This window comes from Lepus europaeus, chromosome 5 (genome assembly GCF_033115175.1).
Source record: "Lepus europaeus isolate LE1 chromosome 5, mLepTim1.pri, whole genome shotgun sequence".
Lineage (NCBI taxonomy): Eukaryota > Metazoa > Chordata > Mammalia > Lagomorpha > Leporidae > Lepus > Lepus europaeus.
The window spans coordinates 156,385,847-156,411,520 of NC_084831.1; the positions used below are offsets into that span (position 1 = coordinate 156,385,847).

The 25,674-nt window shown below is 53.3% G+C and overlaps 1 protein-coding gene across 1 annotated transcript in view; it reads right to left on the reverse strand.

Annotated features, from left to right (window-relative positions):
* TNN (tenascin N) overlaps window positions 1-7,907 on the reverse strand; it is a 55,808-nt gene extending 47,901 nt beyond the window's left edge. Inside the window, exons 1-3 of the mRNA XM_062190228.1 lie at window positions 7,499-7,907; window positions 5,986-6,360; window positions 3,463-3,726 (exon numbers count right to left, since the gene is read on the reverse strand). Coding sequence (XP_062046212.1) covers window positions 3,463-3,726; window positions 5,986-6,360; window positions 7,499-7,907 — 1,048 coding nt within the window. The remainder of the gene's footprint in view (window positions 1-3,462; window positions 3,727-5,985; window positions 6,361-7,498) is intronic.
* Between the last annotated feature and the right edge of the window lie 17,767 nt (window positions 7,908-25,674).

The window sequence follows — 25,674 nt, forward strand, 5'->3', positions numbered from 1 at the left end:
GGCAAAGCAGACGTGGTGAAGAGCAGAGGGTCCTCGGGTCCCTAACAGGCCATCGGCTGCACGTCGACTCCCTGATCCGACACGTGGGGAACAGGCCTTGCTGTCCCTTAGAGCTACTCAACTAGCGCCCGAGCTGCTGGCATTCAAAGTTTCCACGGAGACCAGCCTGGGAAACCTGCTCACCCATCCCGCCCGACGCCACCCGCCCTCCCTGCCCACACCGGCCCGGGTCAAGCCCGAACCCCACTCTCGGGCCAGCGGTGCACACCTCTCGGCCAGAGCTCAGACGTACTGAACTAGACTCCCCGCTTTTAGCCACAGGGCCCCTGCAACCTCAGGAGGAGCCGCCTAGGCCCTCCCATGTAAATGCGGGGGACTGCACTCCAAACTTTTTAAAGCTAACGGTGCCACTACAACCGGCTCCTCCCTCCATCTCTCAAGCCCTCCTCTAAGTATTAACTCGGGGCAAAACACACAGCAGGTGGATTTTAATGAGTTCTCTCCTTGTACCCTTCCTGCTCCTACTGCTCAAGTGCAGGACTTCGCCAGCTACTGGGGCTCTGCTGCCCACGGTTCTGCCTGTGAGGGAGGCACACACACTCACAGGAACGTACTCACAGCTAAACAATCCCCCTCCCACTCAGAAAGGAGAACGTGACATCATAATGAGGATGATGCGATGCTAGGGGGGAAACGGGGGTGGGGGCAGAGGAAGATGGGGGAGTTAGGATCTTTGGGGAGCACTTTGAACACCAAAAGCCATATCCCAGCTTAAACTTTGGAACAGGGTACCAAGTCCCTTCCCCCTTCAACTCCTTGGAGGTTTCTCTGCTGCCCAGGCCAGCTGAGCACTTGTCACGGACGTGGGACAGGGAATGTGTGCATCGTGAGGCTGCGAACCCAGCAGCTTCGAGGTTGCCCTGCTCTGATGTCCCTGGTCCATCTGGCACGGAGACAGCAGCTCACAGAGGCGTTTCCTCCCTCCTGCTGGCCCCCACCTGCCAGCCTAGACGTCCTTCAGAGATGGGATTCCCTGGGGGACAGGCAGGTCAGGGGTGAACACTGAAAGTGACTCCAGGATACAGAAGCAGTCTCCCATGGCTTAGGAGAATCGGGAGGGATTGGCAGAGGAGAAAGAAGGGGCTTGATGAGAACGCTCAGCCACGACGGGACAAGCATCTCTCAGTGTCTGAGCGTCGGAGGCTCCCTAGGAGCACATCAGAACGGGTTTAACTGGAATCAGGCCGGACAGAAAGACAAACCGCAGCCTGTGGGAGTTTATATAAGTTCCTAAAGCGAGATGCCAAGAAGGGTCGCTAGGACGTTTAGCACACATGTCCCTGTGACTCCCCGGCAGCCTGGACACTGTTCCGTCTGTATGCAAAAGCAGCCTCGGACCAAAGGGAGAGAAAGCAACCGAGCTCCTGCCAGCAGGGGGGGTAGCCTGGCTCCCGCTCGGGCTGGGTGTCCTCCTGTTGGGCAGAAACCATTTCACAGAATGTCAACACCAGACTAGCCTCTCTGACCACGCAAACTCGAGAAGACGTAGAGCTACCCGGTGCCCATGTCTGAACACAGACATACGGTGCCCGCTGTCCACCCCACAAAAGGGACTGGGCGTCCCCTCTCCTGATGGATGGGCGTCTGCGCTCCATTCTTCTTGCCCAGCGGCTGCGGTAGCTCCCACTCCTCTTCCATCCTTTGGCCAGGATTCACCAGGCTCACCAACCACAGAGTAATTCCCACTTTTTTTTGCTAATCCAAAGCAAATCCCTGCCCCCTTAAAATTGCCCCCAGGGGCCAGCACTGTGACATAGCAGGTAAAGCCACTGCTTGCAGTGCCAGCATCCCATATGGGCGCCGGTTCAAGACCCCGCTGCTCCACTACTGATCCAGCTGGGATCTGTGGCCTGGGAAAGCAGCAGAGGATGGCCCAAGTCCTTGGGCCCTGCACCCACGTGTGAGACCTAGAGGAAGCTCCTGGCTTCTGGTTTTGGATCGGCCCAGCTCTGGCCATTACAGCCATTTGGGGAGTGAACCAGCAGATGGAAGATCTCTCTGTCTCTACCTCTCTGTCTGTAGCTCTGCCTTTCAAAATAAATAAATAACATCTTTTAAAAAAACTTCCCCAAATTACCCCAAATTCTATAACCAGACCCTCCTGACATCCTCTTACTGGGACACCTCACGGCTTACCATGGTGCGGGCTCTCTCACGCCGAAACAATTGGCAAGCCCAACATGGTGAACTATAGGGGGTTCCTATGGATCTTGGGCTGCGGGTCATCAACAAAGCCAATTACAAGGCGGTGAGCCTCCGAGAGCCTTTCTAGCTCTGACCCGTCCCGTCCCACCCCATCGCCGCCACCCACAAAGGAGAGGTAGCAAAGGTTCCTGCAGACAGTGCGTTCCAAAGGCCCAGCCTTCGGGATCTCCCTGGATCTCCCACAAGGCACAGTGCAGGATGGCAGGGCAACAGATCATCAGTAGCCAGTCCTATGCCCCGCATGTAGCAGGTGATCCATAAAAATGTGTTGAGTGAGGGAATGGCTCAGTCACTCAGACTAGCTTTCTCCAAACTCATTAAGGTCTAAGCTGCTTTCACGAGCAAACAAGGATTTCAAACGAGGAGAGTGGGCACTGGTGCTTTGATGTTTGTCCTTGCGAACATTTCAGTGGCGTCCGGCGGCATGCAGGGGGACCCCCTCTCTACAGCTCCAGCCTCTGCCATCGCCTGCCCCGTATCCCAGTTAGGATCTCTGGGAACGGAGTCGGCCGGGATCCCTAGCCCTGCGGTTACTGGTTCAGCCAAGGGACTCCCCAGCAGGTGAGAGGGGAGGAGAGAATTCCAAGGACAGACTCCACTCCCTCCCTCTGGGGACCCCGTGAACCGCCTGCATCCCTCCACCGAAGGCACCTCAGCACCTTCCTACAGCTTTCTCTGGGACCATCCCTGGCCCCTTCAGTCCGTTAGAGCCAGAGTGTCCCACCACGCAAACCCTGCCTGCACTGTCTACAGTGTTTCCTTACACTTCCTTCCATGACTGTTTGTCCTCACTCCTGCTGAGATAAATCTAATAGAGCTGGCCTCCGCAGAGCGCACACACACACACACACACCTGTTGATCTGAACCTGCTGAATGACCTGGGAAGCCCAGGGTGGGGCTGAGGTCGCACGCGTAGCCTGTGGCTGCTTGTGTGGAGGTGCAGGGCAACGAGATCGTACTCATCTCGGACACGGAGAGGACCCCTGAGCCCAGTCCAGCGGGCTCACTGCAGGCTGTAGGGCGCAGTACGCAGGGAGTGGCAGCGAGGAGAGAACACGGGCTTCTCTCCAGAACCAGGACCGCAGCACTTGTGTTTTTCACATCTCAAGGCCGACAACAGACTGACTCTCCCAAAGGCTGTTTGCGGGGAAACGTGGGAGAGGACACTCGACACGGGCTGCCCGGCTGCCCCTCACCTGTGGTGGCGAGCAGGTGCTGGGGGCTGCTCGACACGTCTTTCTTGACGTTGCGCAGGGTGACTATGTACTTGGTTGCAGGCTGCAGACCGGGAATCTCATAGGTGTGCTGCTCCTTGGGCACCCGGATCTGCTTCGCAGAGCGCTCCTTCCCCAGCGGGTAGTAGCTGAGGAGGTAGTGGTCCACTTCGCTGCTGGGCTCCCAGCTCACCAGCAGGGAGTTCTCTGTGCTCTTGAGCAGCTGCAGACCCTGGGGGACGACCACTGCAACAGGAGGAGGGGAGGGTGAGGAATGGGGGCGGAATCCACGGTGGGTACTAACTGAGCACCTGCTGTGGAGCACCGTAACGGGATGAGTACTAACTGAGCACCTGCTGTGGAGCACCGTAACGGGATGAGTACTAACTGAGCACCTGCTGTGGAGCACCATAACGGGATGAGTACTAACTGAGCACCTGCTGTGGAGCACCATAACGGGATGAGTACTAACTGAGCACCTCCTGTACAGCACTGTACTGGGATGAGTACTAACTGAGCACCTCCTGTACAGCACTGTACCGGGGTGAGTACTAACTGAGCACCTGCTGTGGAGCACCATAACGGGATGAGTACTAACTGAGCACCTCCTGTACAGCACTGTACCGGGGTGAGTACTAACTGAGCACCTGCTGTGGAGCACTGTAATAGGATGAGTACTAACTGAGCACCTGCTGTGGAGCACCGTAACGGGATGAGCACTAACTGAGCACCTCCTGTACAGCACTGTACTGGGATGAGCACTAACTGAGCACCTGCTGTACAGCACCGTAACGGGATGAGTACTAACTGAGCACCTGCTGTGGAGCACCGTAACGGGATGAGCACTAACTGAGCACCTGCTGTACAGCACTATAATAGGATGAGTACTAACTGAGCACCTCCTGTACAGCACTGTAATAGGATGAGTACTAACTGAGCACCTCCTGTACAGCACTGTAATAGGATGAGTACTAACTGAGCACCTGCTGTGGAGCACCGTAACGGGATGAGTACTAACTGAGCACCTCCTGTGGAGCACCGTAACGGGATGAGTACTAACTGAGCACCTGCTGTGGAGCACCATAACGGGATGAGTACTAACTGAGCACCTGCTGTGGAGCACCGTAACGGGATGAGTACTAACTGAGCACCTCCTGTACAGCACTGTACCGGGGTGAGTACTAACTGAGCACCTGCTGTGGAGCACCGTAACGGGATGAGTACTAACTGAGCACCTCCTGTACAGCACTGTACCGGGGTGAGTACTAACTGAGCACCTGCTGTGGAGCACTGTAATAGGATGAGTACTAACTGAGCACCTGCTGTGGAGCACCGTAACGGGATGAGCACTAACTGAGCACCTCCTGTACAGCACTGTACTGGGATGAGCACTAACTGAGCACCTGCTGTGGAGCACCATAACGGGATGAGTACTAACTGAGCACCTGCTGTGGAGCACCGTAACGGGATGAGCACTAACTGAGCACCTGCTGTGGAGCACTGTAATAGGATGAGTACTAACTGAGCACCTCCTGTACAGCACTGTACTGGGATGAGCACTAACTGAGCACCTACTGCACAGCACTGTAACGGGATGAGTACTAACTGAGCACCTACTCTGTAGCACTGTAACGGGATGAGTAGTAACCGAGCCTCTCCTGTACAGCACTGTACCGGGGTGAGCAGTAACCGAGCCTCTCCTGTACAGCACTGTACCGGGGTGAGCAGTAACCGAGCCTCTCCTGTACAGCACTGTACCGGGGTGAGCAGTAACCGAGCCTCTCCTGTACAGCACTGTACCGGGGTGAGCAGTAACCGAGCCTCTCCTGTACAGCACTGTACCGGGGTGAGCAGTAACCGAGCCTCTCCTGTACAGCACTGTACCGGGGTGAGCAGTAACCGAGCCTCTCCTGTACAGCACTGTACCGGGGTGAGCAGTAACCGAGCCTCTCCTGTACAGCACTGTACCGGGGTGAGCAGTAACCGAGCCTCTCCTGTACAGCACTGTACCGGGGTGAGCAGTAACCGAGCCTCTCCTGTACAGCACTGTACCGGGGTGAGCAGTAACCGAGCCTCTCCTGTACAGCACTGTACCGGGGTGAGCAGTAACCGAGTCTCTCCTGTACAGCACTGTACCGGGGTGAGTAGTAACCGAGCACCTCCTCTGTAGCACAGTATTAATGGTCAGTGTGGAGGGTGCAGACCTCTGGAAGGCACTGTCCTAGGCTCCCCCCTCGCCCTGGGGAAGGGAAGGTATTTTCTGGGTGAGTCAGACTCACTCAGAGCTTAGATCACCGGTGAGCCCGCTGGTCTCAAAGTTCGGGCCCAGTGCGCAGCCTCACTGGCCTGGGGACTTGCTGGAAGCGCACATTTCAGGCCCGGCCCGCAGAATCAGAACCCGGGAGCGGGCTGGGCTTTGCGCAGCGCTCGGGGTTCTGAGCGGGCCAGCGCCGGGCCCTGCACCTGACTGCGCGGCCGCGGAGACCCGGGGCGGCCGGCGCTCACCCTGCGCGCAGTCGGGGCCCAGGAAGCCCTCCTCGCAGTAGCACTCGCCAGTGTCGCAGAAGCCATGGCCGCTGCAGTCGCCGGGGCAGCGCCGCTCGCTGCAGTCCTCCGACGTGAAGTCGGCGTGGCACAGGCAGACGCCGCGCACGCACTCGCCGTGGCCGCTGCAGTTCCCGGGGCAGGCGGGGTAGGCGCAGTCGGCGCCCACGAAGGGCGCGTGGCACAGGCAGCGGCCGTCCTCGCAGCGCCCGTGGCCGCTGCACGCGCCGGGGCACGCGGGGCGCTCGCAGGCCGCGCCCTCCCAGCCCTGCTCACAGCGGCAGCTGCAGGTCTCAGGGGCGAAGGTGCCGTGGCCGCTGCAGTGGTGGCTCAGGTCTGGGAGGGAGGCAGAACAGAGGCTGGGGTTGGGGAGGGAAATTGGCCTGGACGGGCCCCTTCTGCTTTTCTAGGGGCTCCCGAGGGAGGCAGGGTGGGGGGACCACGGGGAGAATTTTATATCCTAGCTGGTTGGAGCGGGCCCCTGCCTACTAAGCCGTGCAGAAGCCTGGGAAAGGGGACCCACGGAGGCTCCATAGGCAAGAGCCCAGGCTCAAGCGTGGGCAGGAGGGTAGGAGAAGGGCTCTGACCAGGCCCCGGCCCCTGACCCCAGCCGGCCATCTGCTTCCAGCTGGCGGTCTGGCCAGCCCGTGCAGGCCTTGCTCCTACTTCTCAGAGAAGTGTTCCGTCCTGAAAAGGAAGCTGGCGAAGTGGGGGCGCCTCCGGGAGGATTCTGAGCTGCTGTATGCGCGGGGGTGTCCGCGGGGCCCAGTTGTGTCTGCTGTTGACCTCAGCGGTTTCTTCTGTGCCAGAGGACCCTCACTGTCTTCTGGATCAGCCTGAAAGCTTATGTGTTCAAAAAGGTGGGGAGGGAGGGGGAGGAGCCCTCACTGGTGTTGGTAAAATCAAATCTGAGGGCTTTAGCGTTCATAAAATGGTCACCGTTCGCTGGACAGCCAGGGTGGGCCAGGAACACATAAATACACCATGTCTGATTGTCAGAACGACCTAACTGATCAAATTACCCTCCTTTTACAGTTGAGGGAACTTAAAAGAGTCTGCCCAAAGGCGTACCGAAAAAAGAAGCAGAACCGGGATTTGAACCCAGTCCTGCCCATCTCCAAAACCCTCCGTCTTCCCTCTGTGTCCCTTTGTTTCCCGCTTTGAATGCAGACGGGAGCCACAGGTCAGAGTCTCCGCTAATGTGCCCACCAGGGAGCACTGGCCCCAGCGTCTAGACCCTTTCCAAGGACTGCTGGTCCGTCCCTGCTCCCGCTGCCAGAAGCCCCCTGCAGCCAGGACCACTAAGCAAATGGATGAGCAGCAGGGACCGCTGCACCCCCACCCCCACCCCGAGGAAACCTAGAATGAGAGGGTGAATGCCCCAGGCTCGGTGCTCCTGGAGCTGTGGGAGCAGCTGGCACGCGGCCGGCCCCCATCCAGAGTTTGCCGCGCGAGTACCGGGTGGGGAGCTCACCGGCAGCTCCTGGGCAGCAGCGCTGGGCACTGCACTGCTCCTTCATCTCTTCCATCTCCTCCTCCAGCCTCTTCACCCGGGCCAGGAGGTCCCGGACACTGTCTGCCAGCTCGCAGCCCCTGTGCGGCGTCTGAAGGCGGATGTTATGCCTGAAGACGATGTTCTGCTCCTCCCCGGCCTCTCCCAGGGCCAAGAGGGAAGTCCCTTCGTCGCCCAGCGGCTGAGGGTCAGCCTCCACCTGGACCAGGGCGGACTTGGGCACGTCGATCTTGTAGGTGTGGCTGAGGGTCACCTGCTGGTCCTGGTTGCTGCAACTGTGGGGCTCCGGGGTGGCGGGGGCTGACGCCACCAGCAGCGCAGAGCCCAGCAGGAGCCCCAAGCGGAGGCTGCACAGCCCCTGGGGACACATCGTTGGGGAGACAGGGGGCAGGCCCTCCAGGAGGCCTGCATCCAAGAGAAATGCGAGAGCAAGTCAGGACGTTTGCTGAGGTTCTAGGCGGCCACAGGGAGAACTCACCCGTATGGCCTGATACCGTGGGTCTGCACTGGTTCCCGGTTCACCCTCACAGTGCACATGCCTGCCTCCTGTCTTTGCTTACTCGTTTCCACACCACCTGGAGGGCCCTGCCCTGCCCTTCTAGGCCCACCTGCACGTGTCTAAGAAGAGGAGCAGGTGTCTCGTGTTGAGGGCCTGCTTTGTTCTCCTGCTCCTTCCTAAGGCCAGTAGCAATAGCAGCACACAGGCACTTGGCACGGGACAGGCAGTAGTCAGAGGGTTTCGCACATTAACTCACTCAGTACTCAGCAATGTTGTGGAATGTGCTGTGATCACCCCTGTGTTACAGATCGGGAAACTGAGGCACTGCTGCCCTAAATGACTCACCATGTAGAGGAGACACGGCCACAGCCGGAGACAAAGAAAGAAAAGTAGACCCCCTCGCCCCACACAGACCTTGAGAAGTGGCTGCTACAAGTAACTAGTGAAGACGCTGCCTCCGTTATCTGGTCCAGGGAGGGGAGAGTCCTAAGTGCTGCTTCTGTAACTCCCATCGTAAATCTGTCCTAATAAACCTGCCGCTGATACCTCTTTTTTTTTAAGATTTTATTTATTAATATAGAGGTAGAATTACAGACGGAGAGATGGAGAAAAATGTCTTCCATCCTCTGGTTCACTCCCCAAACGGCCGCGACGGCCGGAGCTGGGCTGATCCAAAGCCAGGAGCCAGGAGCTTCTTCCAGGTCTCCCACAAGGGTGCAGGGGCCCAAGCACTTGGGCCATCTTCCACTGCTTTCCTGGGCCACAGCAGAGAGCTGGATCAGAAGTGGAGTAGCTGGGACCAGAACCGGTACCCATGTGGGATGTCGGCATTGCAGGCGGAGGATTAACCTACTGTGCCACAGTCTCCTCATCTCTTTCACAAACATAACAAATCCACCAACCATTGGAAGTGTGGTCCTAGGTCACGTAGGCTGTAATTTAAACCCACCAATGCTGCAGCAGCTAAGGTGTAATGCTGATGAACTATAAATACTGTAAGAAACTTGGGATTGGCCGGCGCCGTGGCTTAACAGGCTAATCCTCCGCCTTGCGGCGCCGGCACACCGAGTTCTAGTCCCGGTTGGGATGCCGGATTCTATCCCAGTTGCCCCTCTTCCAGGCCAGCTCTCTGCTATGGCCCGGGAGGGCAGTGGAGGATGGCCCAAGTTCTTGGGCCCTGCACCTGCATGGGAGACCAGGAGAAGCGCCTGGCCCCTGGCTTCAGATCAGCGAGATGCGCCGGCCGCAGCGGCCATTGGAGGGTGAACCAACGGCAAAAAGGAAGACCTTTCTCTCTGTCTCTCTCTCTCACTATCCACTCTGCCTGTAAAAAAAAAAAAAAAAAAAAAAAAAAAAAAAAAAAAAAGAAAGAAAGAAACTTGGGACTGTCGCTCAGTTCTCGGGAAATGATTCCAGCTAACCCGCTGGTGTAATAAACTGCTTGCTCCTCCACTGTCTCTGGTGCCTGTTTGAGCGAAGGGAGTCTTCCCACCCCAGGTTTCTGCAACACCCACAGGCACACTGCGAGCAGAGGCAGGATTTGAGCCTGGGGAAGCTGGCTCCAGAGCCCATGCTTGTCCCCACAACGTCTGCACAGGGGTGGAGCCGAGGGTCAGGAGTTTGAGCAAGCCATCCTGGTACCACAGTCGGGAAGGGCAGGGCAAGCCCTCAGACCAAAGCTCACTGATTCCGAGGCCAGTGTCCCCTACAATGTCCCCTTGTGCACCAACAACATTTCTCACAAAATCACCTTCTCCAGGAAGCCTTCTCTCCCGTCCACCTGCCTCACCCCAGCTGCAAACTGGATCTCCTGCGAAGCAGTCAGCGAACTATGGCCACGTGACCAACGCCTCGCTGTGGGTCTCCTCGTGGCCCAGCTCACGTTGCGATTACTCTTGTCTATAGCTCGTCTCCCCTCCTTCTAGGCCATCAGCTTCTAATGGACAGGACCTGGGGTCCTTGTTCCACAGATCCTCTGGTGCCAGGGAGACCTGGTTTGTCAGTCAGGCCAGGAGACCCGGGCCAGGCAGGAGGTTAGGTTCTGCCTCCCTGGCCAATGCGAGAAGTGGGCCTCCCCTGCTATGGGAGGGCAGGATGGCTCCCAGCTCCCCCAGCGCCAGAGGGCGGGGTGGCTCCCGCCCTCAGCCCACTCCCCTTGACACCCCCTCCCCCACCCTCATCTTCCACGCACAGACTTTGAGCACCAACAGGCCAGGGGAGGGCAGGCCCACAGCACTGCAGGAGTGGGTAACTAACTATAGGCTACGGGAGGAGATGCCACAGCAGAATGGGGGGATCTCTGAAGAACCCCCAAAAGGCTCCCACAGAGGGGTAGGCCACAGCTCCAGGGGAATTCTAGCACCCTGCCCTCTTTCCCGACCCTGCCACACCTCAGGCAGCAATAGGGGGTGGGGGCAGGACCCAGAGCAACCATGCACGTCAGGGAGGAGTAGAAGGAGGCCAAGGCCACCTCCACCCCAGGCCCTGGCCTGCACTTGTCTGCAGTTCCAGCATCAGGCCTGGGCTAGGGAGAATACAAGCTGTCACCTGCTTGAGGGACCAAGGAGAGACACAGAGAAAAAGTGAACCATCCACTGGTTCTCTTCCCAAATGCCTACTACAGACAGGGTTAGATCCAGCCACAGCCAGAAGCCCAGAACTCAATCCGGATCTCTCTTGCGGATGGCGGGGACCCAAGCACTGGAGCCACCATCTGCTGCTAGCAGGAAGCTAGATCAGAAGTGGAGTTGGGATTCAATCCAGGCACTCAGATATTTGATGCAGGCATGCCAAGCAGGCACTTAACCACTGCACCAAAGGCCTGCCCCAGAGCCAACCTCTTCTAAGACTGAAAGCAACCATAAAAGCTTGGGAATCTGAGATTTTTGGCCAGGTGATGTGGCAGTGGGGGACTAGTAGAGTGAGATGGAAGTAAGTATAGCATAAAAAATGATACTTTGCAACCTAAAGTGCCCAGCCCAATGATGGAACAGTCACACCCAAACACACCACTTAGTCCTGAAGACGGCAACTATGGCTCCCAGGCAGTGAACAACATGCCCCGATTATGCCACCAAAGAGTGCAAGGCCATGGATTCAGAGCCAGGCACGCAGTCTCAGATAACCCAGCTGCGTGTCTCTGTATCGCCACTAACAACACGTACTGCTCTTGAAGCACCCACTATATTCACAGTGGCACCCAAGTTTCCCTGTGCAGTCTCCTTCCTAGCGACAACAGAGCTATAAAGTGAGCTCCTGGGCTCATTCCACCATCCAGCCTCAGACTCACTCACTGAGACATAAATGAGTGCAGATGGTTTTCAGGAAAACTTCTGAACGAATGCAGAACACCATGGAGCCCTGCCATAAACCACAGCGAGGCTGCCACAGCCCCGTCTCCCACTGTTTGTTCTTGAAGACTGGAATATGAGAAACCCCAGAAACTCTTGTCGGAGCCTGCCTGGAGGTCGCCTGTCCATCGTAATTACAGCAAGATGTCCAGGCTCATGACAGCCTCTCGGATTCCACCCGCTGAGCTCAGGTTTTCCTGGGCAAGGTGATTGATCGAAAGAAGATGAGACTGGGGAGATCCTCCACACTCGGTCCAGGGTAAGGAGCCAGAGGAGAAGCCACTGTGGCAGACAGAGCTGTCCCTTGTTAGCGGCACAAGGAAGGCATGACCTCACAGCAAACCAGACCCCTCCACAGGGTGGGAGGGAGCCCAGAGGGCCCCACACTTCACCCAGAGAAAGGCAGGGTGATGTGTTTCCCAGCAGGCGTGATGACTCTATGGAGCAGTGGTTTCTCCCCAAAAACAGGGCAAAGGCTTCGTAACACACTGGGAGAAGGTGTTTAAGTAAAGGGAAGCCACTTGCAGGAAGCAAGGTGCCCGAGAATCAGTTTTATCAAGGTTGACCATGACTTTAATTCTGACTTCAAGAGGGGCCTGGGGAGGTGTGGGAAGGTAGGGTCAGAGGCACGCGAAGAGTCAGGCCTGCAGGGCTTTCTTAAACCCAGCGTCACCAAGACCTCGGTCTGCAGGGGCCTTGGCCAGGGCAGAAGGGTGGACTGTGAACCCAAGGGTCTTCTCCAGCCCCAGGCCTGGGTGGTCTCTAAGTCGCCTCATTTTCCCCGAAGGACACGCTCCCTCCATCGGGGGGGGGGGGGGGGAGACAAGGGTACTACTTACACCAAAGAAGCTGCTGCCAATTTGCAGCCGCTATTACAGACCTTTATACTTAAATTCAGGGTTTTCTCCAGTTCCCCTATGAGCTCATCCTGCCTTCGCAATTAACCACAAGCAAATAAGAGAACTGCTTTGGGTTTTAGAAAAACTCCATTAGGACGGGTTTCCAACGGAATCACTTAAGAAGATATTCTGTCCCCAAATGATAGGGTGGGCAGCACTGAACCATGAAGGAAAATGAGGGAGCTGAGTGGCTGGTGAGGCATCGGCGTCGCAAATGTCGCTGGCAAACTTGTCATTTGTTCCTTGGCCCTGCTGAGTACATTTTGCCACTGATACACAACCAGGAGCCCTGGGAGACCCTGGGCTCTTCTGACCCAAATAGCTGGTCCAGGAGAGCAAGTTCTTGAGTACCTAAGAAGGCTGCCCTGGCTCAGCTCATCGTGCACTAAAGATGTGGGCAGCCTATGCCACCTCTGTGTCTTCCTCTTTGTGTTTGCAAGAGCCTCCAACGTGTAAGGCAGCACCATTTCTCTGGGCCAAACTCCAGCTGAACCAAGTACGTAAGTCTTTGTGACATTGAACTCTTCAGTTGGGTATTCCATATGGGACACAAGACAGCCAGGTGTGGGCAAGAATGAAAAATGTGGTTGTGTGTGACAAGGCTTCATAGGGCCCCTGTCCAGGTCTCACTGTCTCTCCCCACTCTGCTAATTTAGTGGGGCCCACCCCGAGGGGCCCCAGGCAGTCCCGGGAGCTGCCTCTCTCAGCACGGGGCGGGGCCAGGCTCCGGGCTAGGCACTGGAGAGGCTCCTCAGCTCAAGCAGGAGTGAATGGCTTCCTCCCACAAGGACCTGCCTGCAGCTTCCGTGAGATTCAGAGTCGTGGGTAAGACTGGCCGGGGGTTTCCCCCTGAGCGGTCGCAGACACTGTCCCCTCGACTCTGGCCCTACAACACACGCCCACATGCCCCAAGGCATGATCCTTGCCAGGGCCCAGGGCCCAGCACTGGCTGAGCAGGTGTCTCGGATACCTCCGGGACAGCTCGGCTTCTCCAAACACCTAGTGGGCTATGGGCACCGTGGCTCATCAATGTCCCGATGTGGGTAGTTCGTGACTTTCATGTTGAGACTTGTTCTTCTTTTAGTGCCTGTATAAGCAAGACACGATTCTCATGCTTCCCAGTAAAAACCCTGCCTGCTCTCACTCACCCTTTTCCCCTTTTCCCCCGACTCCATCCCAAACACAAAAATCAATAAAGAAGAGGTCAGACCTCCAAAAACTAGCCTACCACATCGTTTCTTAAAATATTTCAAAAATATTTTCCTTGAGGCACTGTGAGGGTAACAGAGTGGGAATTTGGGAGAGAGACATTGTCCTCTTACAAATAACCATTAAAACCTGCAGAAGTAAATGTTCGGGTCAACCACAAAGCCTTTCCAAGGCACACGCAAGCGTCATCCTAACTGGTACACACAAAATGCAGAAAAGGGAAAGTTCGAAGAGTTTCTTGATTGCAACAGCAAGTTCCGCCTTAGAATGTAGAAGAACAGTGAAAGACAACAGAAACGAAATTACTCCACCATCACCGCCGCCGAAGGGAAAAGGGCTTTGACGCTGTAAAAAAGTCCACAAAGAAGAGAGACGAGGACATGCTCAGCTTAGAGGAGACATTTTAGCCAAAAACTGTCTCCTCCAGGTGGAATCCAGTCCAAGGCAGACTGCATCGGGCCAGGTGAGAAGGCTCTTAGACGCCTCCCTGCTGGGCACCGAGTGATCCCGGCTGAGGGTGTGGTGCGCAGGTCCTGAGACAGCTCCCAGCTCCTGCTTAACTCCACAGTTCTCCAAGGCAGGCTGATGATACTGCCTTGATGGGTCCTCAGGCCCAGGAGATCTGTGCCGAGGCCTGGGACCATCCCCACTGGAGACCTTGCTCCTTCTCCCCGGCAAAGCTCCCACTCTTACCTGGGAGGCTGCTGGGCACCACTGCCAACACTTCTGCCCGCTATGAGCCGCGCCCCTCTCACACTGCAGACCTCGGCGCTGGTCTGTCCCCGCTCCTTTCTCTCCTTGGCTTCCTTCCCTGGGTTTAAATCCTGCCTGGGCCAGAGGAGGAGCCAATGGGGACTCCTGGGCGTTTTCCTCTCTTCCCAGCTGGGACTCCGTCAGGACCCAATGAGCAATTCCTTCTCTTATTCTAACTAGGAGAGAAAAAAATATACGTTTCCCTCTTCCTTTTTACTTCGATTACGCAGCGGCTAAAAATATCGGAGGCTGTTTCCATTTAAGTGGATCCAGAATAAGGATATTAGAAGGGTTTGTCTGGTCTCGAGCTGGGTCTCAGGGTTAGAAAGTGTGTTTATGCTCTCTCACGCTCGCTCGCTCTCTCTCTCTCTCTCTCTCTCTCTCTCTGCTGTGTCAGGCATTCAGGGACTTTTGCCTACCAGTTTTAAATAAAAAAAGATTCTGAGCACAGAGAGAAAGAGCAGAGCCCTTCCTCTGCCCCCACCTCCTCCCTGCAGCATCTCACACCTGTGAGTGGCAGGCAGGGCTCTGAGGGACCCAGAGGGACCCAGAGGGAGAAGAGCAGCCCTAGGCACCGGATCACAGTCCTCTCTGGCCCCCACGTCTTTCCAGATGCTGCCCCCTCACGGGACACACAAAGCTCCAGACCCAGGAGAGGATAGCGGCTCTGCCCTTGGGCCCCGGTCCTCTTGTGCCATCAGATGGACGGACTTCCAGCCTGTCTATGGACCACAGCCATTTCTGTATGTCGTGGGCTGCACCTGCGGCTCTTCCTTACCTCCCATGGCTCTCCTCCCCTGCCTGGAGTAGGCTCTGGAGGGCTGAGCCACCAGAGGACAGAGGAGCCCGTGTGTTCCCTCTCCAGTGGGTGGCGTCAGGTGTTGTTGGAAGGAAACAGGAGAAGGGAGAGGACGGGAAAGATGGGGACTAAGTTCCAGGGTGGGCTCGGAGCCGGACTGCCTGGCTCCAAAGCATGTATCTGACACTGGCAAACGGCTTCGTGTCTCAGTTACTCACCTCTAAAATGGAATAGTAGGGGTCTTGTGAGGATTTAATGAGTTGTCGCATAGAAAGAATTTAGATTGGTGGCCCGGATACAAAGCAGGCTTCATACACTAGCCACTGTTGTCGGGATTATCACTTTTGATTCTTCTTATGCATCCTATAAGCAGTCTTTGATTATATCCAGAAGGGTTCGTAGCTCTTGGCCCTTCTTACTTTATAACCACAGGTAGTTCTGCTCTCTGCCGCTGGAACCAGGGCCTGCCATGCACAGAGAGGACCAGTGTGGTGTGCAGTGGGGTGTCACCAGAAACCCCCCAGCCCCAAGCATCTCTTTTCCCCCTTGGACTTTGTCACTGCTTCTTCAATGGGAAACGCCCCGTGGAGGTGCCAAGGATGGATGCTGCATCACACTGCTCTCCTTCTCTGGATTTACTTTCAAAGAGCGGTTTGCTGTTCTTGGGAAGTGTTGTGTACGTTGGATAAGCGTCGGATGTATGTCACTTCCACTGCATCTGATTGGCCAGAGTTAGTCACATGTTCACACACAGCTGCCAGAGAGTCCGCTGTGTCTCTCAGAGGGCGAGGTCAAATGTCCATCTGGAACCCAGGGGCTCTGTGAGTGAAAAGGGGAGGGAGAACGGCACCAGAAACCGTCATCTTTACTTGCAGGGGTAAGCTTCTACGGTTCTCTTAAAGGGACAGGCATTTGGTGCAGGGGTTAAGATGTCACTTGGGAAGTGACACCTGGTTCAAGTCCTGGCTCCACTTCTGATTCCGTGTCCTGCTGATTCACCCTCTGGGAAGGTAGCAGTCAAGTGTTCATGTAGCTGGGTCCTTGCCACACCCGATTGAGTTCCCAGTTCCTAACTTCAGCCTGGTCCAGCCCGACTGTTAAGGACATTAAGGAGTGAACCACTGGAAGGAAGATTTGTGTCTGCCCTTGTGGTCTTCAAATAAAAATGAAAATAAATAAATAAAAACTTCTCAAAGAACCAGAGTATCTATTCAACATTAAATTCCTTTTTTTTTTTTACTTTATATAAATTATTTTTCATGGTCCCAAATCCTAAACTGAGTCTTCTGCCCACATAAATACTTAATTCAACTGGGTTGAGTGGTAGAAATAAATTAAAGGATAAATAAATAAAATTGGGTCAAGTGTCTGGGTCATAACCGCCCAAGGGGAATACGTAAGACAGTGCCAAAGAGGTCAGAGAAAGAACACTTCAGAGCAAGGCATGACCGGAGCACATCGCCTCCTTTGCCCAGCCAAGACAGAATCTGCAGGAGTCGCTGATGGTGGCAGCGGTACTGGAGGTTTGGGATCGCCATACATTAAGGACCAAGGTTGAAACTAGTTTTTTTTTTAAGATTTATTTATTTAATTGAAAGTCAGAGTTACACAGAGAGAGAAGGAGAGGCAGAGAGAGAGAGAGAGAGAGAGAGAGAGGTCTTCCATCTGCTGGTTCACTCCCCAGTGATGCGGGCCAGCCGCACCTGTCGAACAGAACCTGAAGGAGGGGGTGGGAATGAAAAGAGGGACAAGGGCGCAGAGAATGGAGCCAAGACAAAAGTCTGATCAAGGCTCACTTTATTGGAGAAGGAAGCAGCTTATATAATACAAGGCAAGGATTGTAACAGTCGAGGGCAAGCAGGTGTCATCTCACAACATAGTTCAAAGGAATAATTTCACAGGAATCAGTATCAATTTGAGAAAGGGAGTTACAGCGAGGTCTCACAGCTAGCAGACATGCTTATCAAGGTACAAGAAAGAGAGCACTGAAGCCAGATGGCCAGGCGCTAACCATATCAGTGAGCTGTACAAATGGACTTTTCTAGTGACTCCTCCTTACAGGAACACAGTTGAAGGTTAGTCTAAACAAAGGCCTACACAGGGAACCCAGCACAGTGGCTCCCAACACCCCAGCTGGCAACAATGGCTGGAGCTGCGCCAATCAGAAGCCAGGAGCCAGGAGCTTCCCCCATGTGCTGGGGCACAAGGACTTGGGCCATCTTCCAGTGATTTCCCAGGCCATAGCAGAGAGCTGGATTGGAAGTGGAGCAGCCAGGACTTGAACCGGCGCCCATATGGGATTCTGGCACTGCAGGCAGCAGCTTTACCCACTATGCCACAGCGCCGGCCCTGTGAAACCAGTTTCATTTGACTTCAAAGACAGGTAACCTTGGCCGGCGCCTGAGTCAGGAGATTTCTCCCCAGAGCCTCTGGTTTAGGGCCCTGCAGTGCTGGCTGACTGCTGTGTCCATGTCTGGGCCCCGTAAGTTCAGTGTGAGCTCTGGAGAATGAGCACTGTGTCATTACTGCCTTCAGTACCAGACGTATGGCATAGCGCATGATAAGTTACCCAAACTCCATCAGGACAGATTTTCTCGGTAGGCCCAAGAGCAAGGCAAGTTCCCAAACCTACTGGGCCCAAAGCATGGTGGCAGGCACTGTTTTGTCTGCTTCCCTAATAACCTTCCCTCCCTGTTTCCCAAGAGAGTGCTGGCTTTATTTCCATGTCTACTCACTTCCTCCCGATCCGGGGCTTCAGGAGGTAAGTTCTGACATGAAGGAGGAGAATGCTGGCAGAGAGGCAAAGAAGGCCTACATTGGCCGGCGCCGTGGCTTAACAGGCTAATCCTCCGCCTTGCGGCGCCAGCACACCGGGTTCTAGTCCCGGTTGGGGCGCCGGATTCTATCCCGGTTGCCCCTCTTCCAGGCCAGCTCTCAGTTGTGGCCGGGAACAGCGCAGTGCGCCGGCCGCAGCGCATCTACCACGGCGGCCATTGGAGGGTGAACCAACGGCAAAAAGGAAGACCTTTCTCTCTGTCTCCCTCTACTGTCCACTCTGCCTGTCAAAAATTTAAAAAAAAAAAAAAAAAAAAAAAAAAGAAGGCCTACATTGCTTTAAAAAAAAAAAAAAGCGCCAAAGAAGAGATGGCTACTACCATGTCTGCATGGAGTGACTGGTACTGTGGCAGGCACCTTGGAACCAACCATAGGGGTACTAGTCAAAGGCAAAGAAGGGAAGGGCAGCTTTCGCTCTCGCCTCTTGGGGTAAGTGCCTTCTGGGTGACAAAAGCAAAGGGAGAGAGAGAGCCTAGCCATGTTAACAGAGGCCCCAGATACTTGAATGAGTTCTGCCAGTGCTAGGGGAGCCATCCAGCTCCATCCAGCCCAAACTGCCAGCCACAGAATTGTGAGCGAATGATGATTGCTTGTAAGTCACTACGCTTTGGATGCATTTGCAATGCAACAATGGAAAAATGACACAACAGCCTAACATGAGACCCATTTCATCTCATTATTATGTTCAAATAGTATAACTCATTCCAGAACAACCTGGAAAAAGTCACTGGTTCAAATGCTGGTTCAACCAACATGTTATTATATCATCTTCTTTATTTGAGAAAAATATAGGAAAAAGCATTTCAACTACAGTCATCTGCCTTCATTGTCAACTGTGTTTGTCCTGAGAAATCACCAAACACCAGCAGGCCCATGTGCTGGCTCTGGGGAGCCTGATTCAGTTGTGTGTAGTGTGGAGAACCAGAGCTGGTCTCATCTGGTTTTGGTCGGTTTGAGCTGGTTGGAAGATATGTCTTAGTATCTTTCATCAGGGTTCTGCTGAGTCTAAAGGAATGGAAATAAAACCTAAACAGCTGCCTCATCTCTCCTCTCTCTTCTCACTCTCTGTCTCTCCCCCTCCCCCTCTCCCTCCGTCTCTACCCCCTCCCCCTCCCCCTCCCCCTCTTCCCCTCTCCCTCCCCTTCTCCCCCTCCCTCTCTCTCTCCCCCTCCCCTTCTCCCTCTCCCTCTCCCCCTCCCCCTCTCCCTCTCTCTCCCTCTCCCTCTCCCTCTCCCTCTCTCTCCCTCCCCCTCTCCTTCTCCCTCTCTCTCTCCTTCTCTCAGCTGTAAATTGTATTATATGTCTTCATTTCCCTCTTGCTCCCCGTGTAGGAGGTTCTGAATTCAAGCCCCTCAGTGTTTACAGGGAGGTTTCATCTTTGGCTTCAGAGGTGCGCGGGCACGTCGATAAAAGCAGACAGCAGAATATGGAACGCAGCAAAGAAGCTTCATTACCCCCTTCAAGGCGATGAAAGACCTTGCTTCTCACCCTGTCAATATTTCCTCCTCTTGCATCAATGTTTTGTGATATCCATCTCAGTAGAAGTCAATATCTTCTTATTCATCTCCTTGGGCGATAATAGTTGCTATTAGCCAATGGCCTGAATTACACACAACTAGAGAGTTGGGTTTGCAGCCAGCGGCCTCGGATCTCGTAGAGAAGGAGTTTGGTCTTTAGGAGGCTCTTCAAGCATCTTTTGCCCAGGGGTTGCTATTTTTAAGACATCATTATTGCTTTCATTATTAAAGTAATCTACTATGATAGACTGACTAGAAAATGCAGGAAAATATAAAGAAGAAAATTAACATTTCCTGTAATTCCAAGAGATAGCCACTGATTTTTTCTACAAATATATACATATGTGGAGAGATATACACACATGAAAAAAATTAGGGTGGATATTGAGGCACAGTGAATTAAGCCACCACTTGCAATGCCAGCACCCCATATCAGAGTAATAGCTGAATCCCTGCTGCTCCGCTTCCAATCCTGCTTCCGGCTAATCCACCTGAGCAGGCAGGAGAGGACGCCCAAGTGCCCAAGTGCTTGGCTCCCGCCCCCATGTGGGAGACCAGGACGGAGTCCTTGGGTCCTGGCTTTGGCTTTGCCCAGCGCTAGCTGCTGTAGCCAGTTAGGGAGTGAATCAGTAGATGGACCATCTCTCTCGATCTCTCTCTGCTCTCCCTATCTTTCTACTTTTCACCTGAATAAATAAAAACCTTTTAAAAAGATTAAATAATCAAGATTCTATTACATAGAGAATGTTTTTCTGCTTTTTGCTCTCTCTCTATAGTATTTTTGCCGTATTTTTCCAAGACATGCATGGTTAGTTGCCCTTCAGTGTCTGTGGTGTATGGGTTCCAGGACACCCCACAAATACCACAATCGGCAGATTCTCAAGTTCCTTTAACCAAATGGGCTAGTATTGTCATATAACCTTTGCCCATCTTCCCATGCACTGTGAGTGACTTTAATTTCTTATTCAATACGAGATCACTTATAATACAAACACAACGTAAATGCTGTTGATACGACACATTTCCTCAACACGTGCGAAGGCAAGGCAAGTTCCACAAACGCAGCGTGGTGGCAGGCTCTGCCCTGTCTGCCTCCACACCAGCCCCGCACTTCTTGCCCGAGAGGACAGTGCCGACTCACTTCCCCTAATCTTGCAGGAACAGCTGTATTGGATAGGGATAATGACCCAAACCGAGTCTGTACATGTTACAGGCACACATCTGACTCTCGAATACTTCCCATCCCTGGTTGGCTGAAATCACAAACGTAGAACCCACAGACACGGAGACGCTACCATATGCACATCTGACGCACAGGCCAAGAAACTGATGACCAACAGACATAAAAGACTTGAGGAGTAATAGCAACGCTCTGTAGTCGGTAGCCGTTGTCACAGGATGTCAAAACGTTGTCAGAACTCATCAGACTGCATTCTTTAAAGGAGCAGATTTTAAAGTGTACAATTGTGTCTCAATAAACCTTACTAAAGAAATTGAAGAGGCCGGCAATGCGGCTCAGTTGGCTAATCCTCCGCCTGCAGTGCCGGCACCCCGGGTTCTAGTCCCGGTCGGGGCGCCGGATTCTGTCCCGGTTGCTCCTCTTCCAGGCCAGCTCTCTGCTGTGGCCCGGGAGTGCAGTGGAGGATGGCCCGAGTGCTTGGGCCCTGCACCCGCATGGGAGACCAGGAGAAGCACCTGGCTCCTGGCTTTGGATCAGCGCGGTGCGCTGGCTGCAGCGCTCCAGCCACGGCGGCCATTGGGGGGTGAACCAACAGCAAAAGGAAGACCTTTCTCTCTGTCTCTCTCTCTCTCACTGTGCACTCTGCCTGTCAAAAGAAAGAAAGAAAGAAAGAAAGAAAGAGAGAGAGAGAGAGAGAGAGAGAGAGAGAAAGGAAGGAAGGAAGGAAGGAAGGAAGGAAGGAAGGAAGGAAGGAAGGAAGGAAGGAAGGAAGGAAGGAAGGAAGGAAGAAAAAGGAAAAAATGCTTGGTAAAGGAGAACTACATAAGCTGAGCCAGTGTTGCCCAGGTCTTGGGCTACTTGTTAACACGCTCAGTCTTGACAGCACGTGGGAATCACCTGGGAGTTTTTAAGTTTTTAATAAAATAAGTTGGCAGTGTTGGGGAAGGGGGGAACAGAGACCGTGGTTTAATTGTCCAGGGGTCAGGCCTAAGGCCTCTGTTTTCTAAAAGCTACTGGGTGGTTCTAAAATGTGCGTATGTACACCCAGAGTTGGGAACCTCCTGCTCTACACAACAGGTCCTTTAGACCAAGGAGACAGCAGAGGATAACATGGGATGTGTGCAATTCACAATCATAAAGCAGTTGTATAAATTTTTCAAACTAAATATTTATGAGTCCACTGATATTTTTGTCCTATTTTGCAAATCCCCACAAAAGTCATATACATATTTTGATTGAGCTATAATTCACATAACATGAAATTCATCCTTTTGAAGTGTACCATTCAGTGGTTCTCAGAATATGCACAAGGTTCTGATGCCGTCGTCATTATCTCATTGGAAACGTGCTCTTCAACCCCAAAATAAATCCCAACCACATACCTAACGGCAGGCATTTCCCATAGCCCCTCCCCCAAACAGTGACAGCTGCTAATTGACTTTCTTCCTATGAATTTGCTGATTCTGGACATTAAAATAATGATCTTTTTTTCCTTCTTTGTTGTCCTGTTACTGGATTCTTTTGCTTAGCAATGTTTTCAAGGGTCACCCATTGCATGTATCAGAACTTCATTCCTTTTTGTGGCTCAATAACATCCTGTTATATGGATATACCATATTTTGTTGACCTGTCGTTTATCAATTTATGGAAATTTGAGTTGTTTCCACCTTGGGGCTATAATAAATAATGCTGCTATGAACATTTGTGCTCAGCTTTTGTGTGTGTATATGTTTTGTATATTTACCTAGAAATAGGATTGATTGCGGCACTGAATACTAATTTTATATTTACCTGTTTGAGGAACTGCCAAACGATTTTCCTAAGTGGCTGCACCATCTTACACTCCCACAGTAATAGGCAGGCATTCCAATTTGCCCACATCCTCATCAATACTTGTTATTGTCTATCTTGGTTTCAATATAGTCATCGCAGTGGGTGTGATGTGCTATTGATTTGCATTTCTCTAATCATTAATGAAGATAAGCAGCTTTCCACATGCTTATTGGACATTTGTGTATTTTCTTTGCAGAAACGTCTATTCAAGTCTTTTTCTCACTTTTTAATTAGGTCATTTGCCTTTCTATTATTGAATGGTAAAAATTCTTTAGATTCTTTGGACACTAGACCCTTAATAGGTATATGAGACACAAACATTTTCTCCTGTCCATTGGATATCTTTTCACTTTTTTAAAGATTTATTTACTTATTTGAGTGGTAGAGTTATAGACAGAGAGAGGGAGAGACAGAGAGAGGTCTTCTAACTGCTGGCTCACTCCCCAAATGGCTGCAACAGCCGGAGCTGGACTTGGGTGGAAGACAGGAGCCAGGAGCTTCTTCTGGGTCTCCCATGAGGGTGCAGGAGCTCAAGCACTTGGGCCATCTTCTACTGCTTTCCCAGGCCATAGCAGAGAGCTGGGTTGAAAGAGTAGCAGCCAGGACACAAACTGGTACCCATATAGAATGTCAGCTCCGCAGGCAGAGGCTTAGCCTACTGCGCCACAATGCTGGTCCCTCTTCTCACTTTCTTGAAAGTGTGATTTGAATTTTAATTTTGAAAAGATCCAATTTTTTTTAAATTTTGTTGTTTGTGTTTTAGATATAAGAAACCATTAACTGGAGCCAGCGCTGTGGCGTAGCAGGTAGAGCCATCGCCTGCAGTGCCGGCATCCCATATGGGAGCCAGTTCAAGTCCCAGCTGCTCCACTTCCGATCCAGCTCTCAGCTATGGCCTGGGAAAGCAGTGGAAGATGGCCCAAGTCTTTAGGTCCCTGAACCCATGTGGGAGACCCAGAAGAAGCTCCTGGCTCCTGGCTTTGGATCGACCCAGCTCCAGCCATTGTGGCCATCTGGGGGCTGAACCAGCAAACAGAATATCTCATCTCTGTCTCTCTCTCTCTCTCTCTCTCTGCCTCTGCGGAGATAATAAATAAATAAATAAATCTTTAAAAATGAAATAATTAACTAATCTAAGGTCAAGAGATTTATAAGTTTTATTCTATGTTTTTGTAATTTTAGCTCTTATTTTTAGGTCAATGATCCAGTTTTTAAAACATATGTTCATTTTATTAGACAGTGGAGATGGATCTTCCATCTACCGGTTCACTCTCCAAATGCCCACAATAGCAGGAGCCGTTTCTGGCCAAAGCCAGGAGCCCAGAACTACATCCCCGTCTCCCACGTGGGTGGCAGGGACTAAAGACGTGAGCCATCATCCGCTGCCTCCCAGGCGTGAACAGAAAGATGGATCCCAAGTGGAGCAGCCGGGACTTGACCCAGGCACCCTGACATGGGATACAAGGCGTCCCAAGCAGCAGCTTCACCGTCGCGTCGAGCGCCTGCCCCCCGCACTCCGTCCTAAGTAACCGACGATGGGAGTTGTGGGGCCAGCTCCGTTCTTTTACGTGTGAACATCCCATCCCAGCAGCATTGTTTGGAAAGCTGACTCTCTCCTCCCTGAGCTGTCTTGACCACATCCCAGAACATCACAGCCATCTGCGTTTCAGGGAGCATTTGTCTCTGCTCGCCTGGAAGAAACATTGACACATTCTGCCGGATGATTAGGAGCACCAAGTCCAGCTGTCCACGCCTACAGACAAGTAGGCCTGGCGTTCCATGGTTGTGAGTTCTTTGTACCAGGTTCCCGCTTGGTCCCTAAAACACTTTGATAAACAGGTCTTGAGGGTCACCAATTTAATAAACAGAACATAACTTGTTTCTGGTCAAACTGATGGCTCAGATTTCAGTGGATCTCCCCAGTCAGCCAAAAAGAACGACCTGTACGAGGTGCTGGTCTCAGAATCAGAGAGAAATCCCTGGGCAGACCTGGTCCAGCGCAACCACAGCCCTGAGTTCCCCTTCCCCACATAGCTCGGGCGTACATCCCAGCCTGTTTTGAGCCAAGCAGAGTCCAACCTCCCTGACACGGCTCCATTTAGGCCAGGATATCTGGCATCCAGTTCTGTCGAACGCCGCCCCTGCGGAAGCTTTGCGCAGAGGAGAGCTGCTCCCTCTCTAATGGCCGCTGCTTTGCCTGCGGTGGGTGTGGCAGCCCCCATCCCCACAGAGAGCTGAGGAGGACACAGGCGGAGCAGCAGGGGAGAACCTGGGGCTTCTTGGAACTCCTGAGCCCCTGAGTTAATCAGTCTCGATGCCCTCCTGGCGGGGAAGTCCTCTTTGTCTGAGATCAGCTGTTTCCTCATCAGATCAGCAAATTGGGCCAGGGGGTTTTGTCAGCCCTGCTCAAGTCGTTCTAACCGATGCAGAATTCCCAGTGCACGTCTTCCCTTTAGACGGCAGAACTTCCAGGGGAATGTAAAACTGGGCACGGGGATCTGGGGATTTAAAATTCCCCGTAAGGAGAGTTTCCCATCTCACCCGCAGAGGAAGCGTCCCTGGGACCTGCAGAGCCCGGTGTCCTGGGCCGAGGGCGGCAGGGAAGGCACCACGCGTAACCTGACCTCCACCATCACCAACACGGCGTCTTGGGCTTGCTCAGGGAGCGTGGCCCCTCCAGTGCTTTTCTAGAAAGAGAAGAGAGTTCCGGTGTCAATGTGTTTAATGTGTTGTTATCCTCTAAGAATGTCTGGCTACGAAGGAGGTGCTGTTCCATTCTCAGAGGGATGATGGCGTTTTCCACTCCCAAGATCGCCGGATGGAGAGGGAGCTGGGTGAGGCCAGAGACGGAGGAGTCTCTGTGCGCACTGCTCATGCCTAGGGCTGAGCCCTCCAGCGCCATCCTCATCCTCCTGCGAGGAAAAGATTGCAGTGCTGGGTGGAGGCCAAGCTGTGTGCGCCCGCAGAAGCCAATTGTACCCGTCTCTTCCCACCTGTGCACCCAGGGACCTCACTGTAGTAGCTCAGAATCAGCCATCGTGGGGGTATTTATCCCACAGAATCGGACAAGGGCTGGGGAGCTGGCTGTCATATGCTACCGGCACACCACTGGCCCTGGCCTCTGAGTTGGTCTGGGAGTTAGCGGTTCCTTCTACCAAAGTATCACAACATCTCAGACTTCATGGGTGCCAATCAGAAAGGATGAAAGAGCCTGTGTCCCTCCCTGAGAGGGACTCCCTGCTAAAAAAAAAAGGAAAATCCAA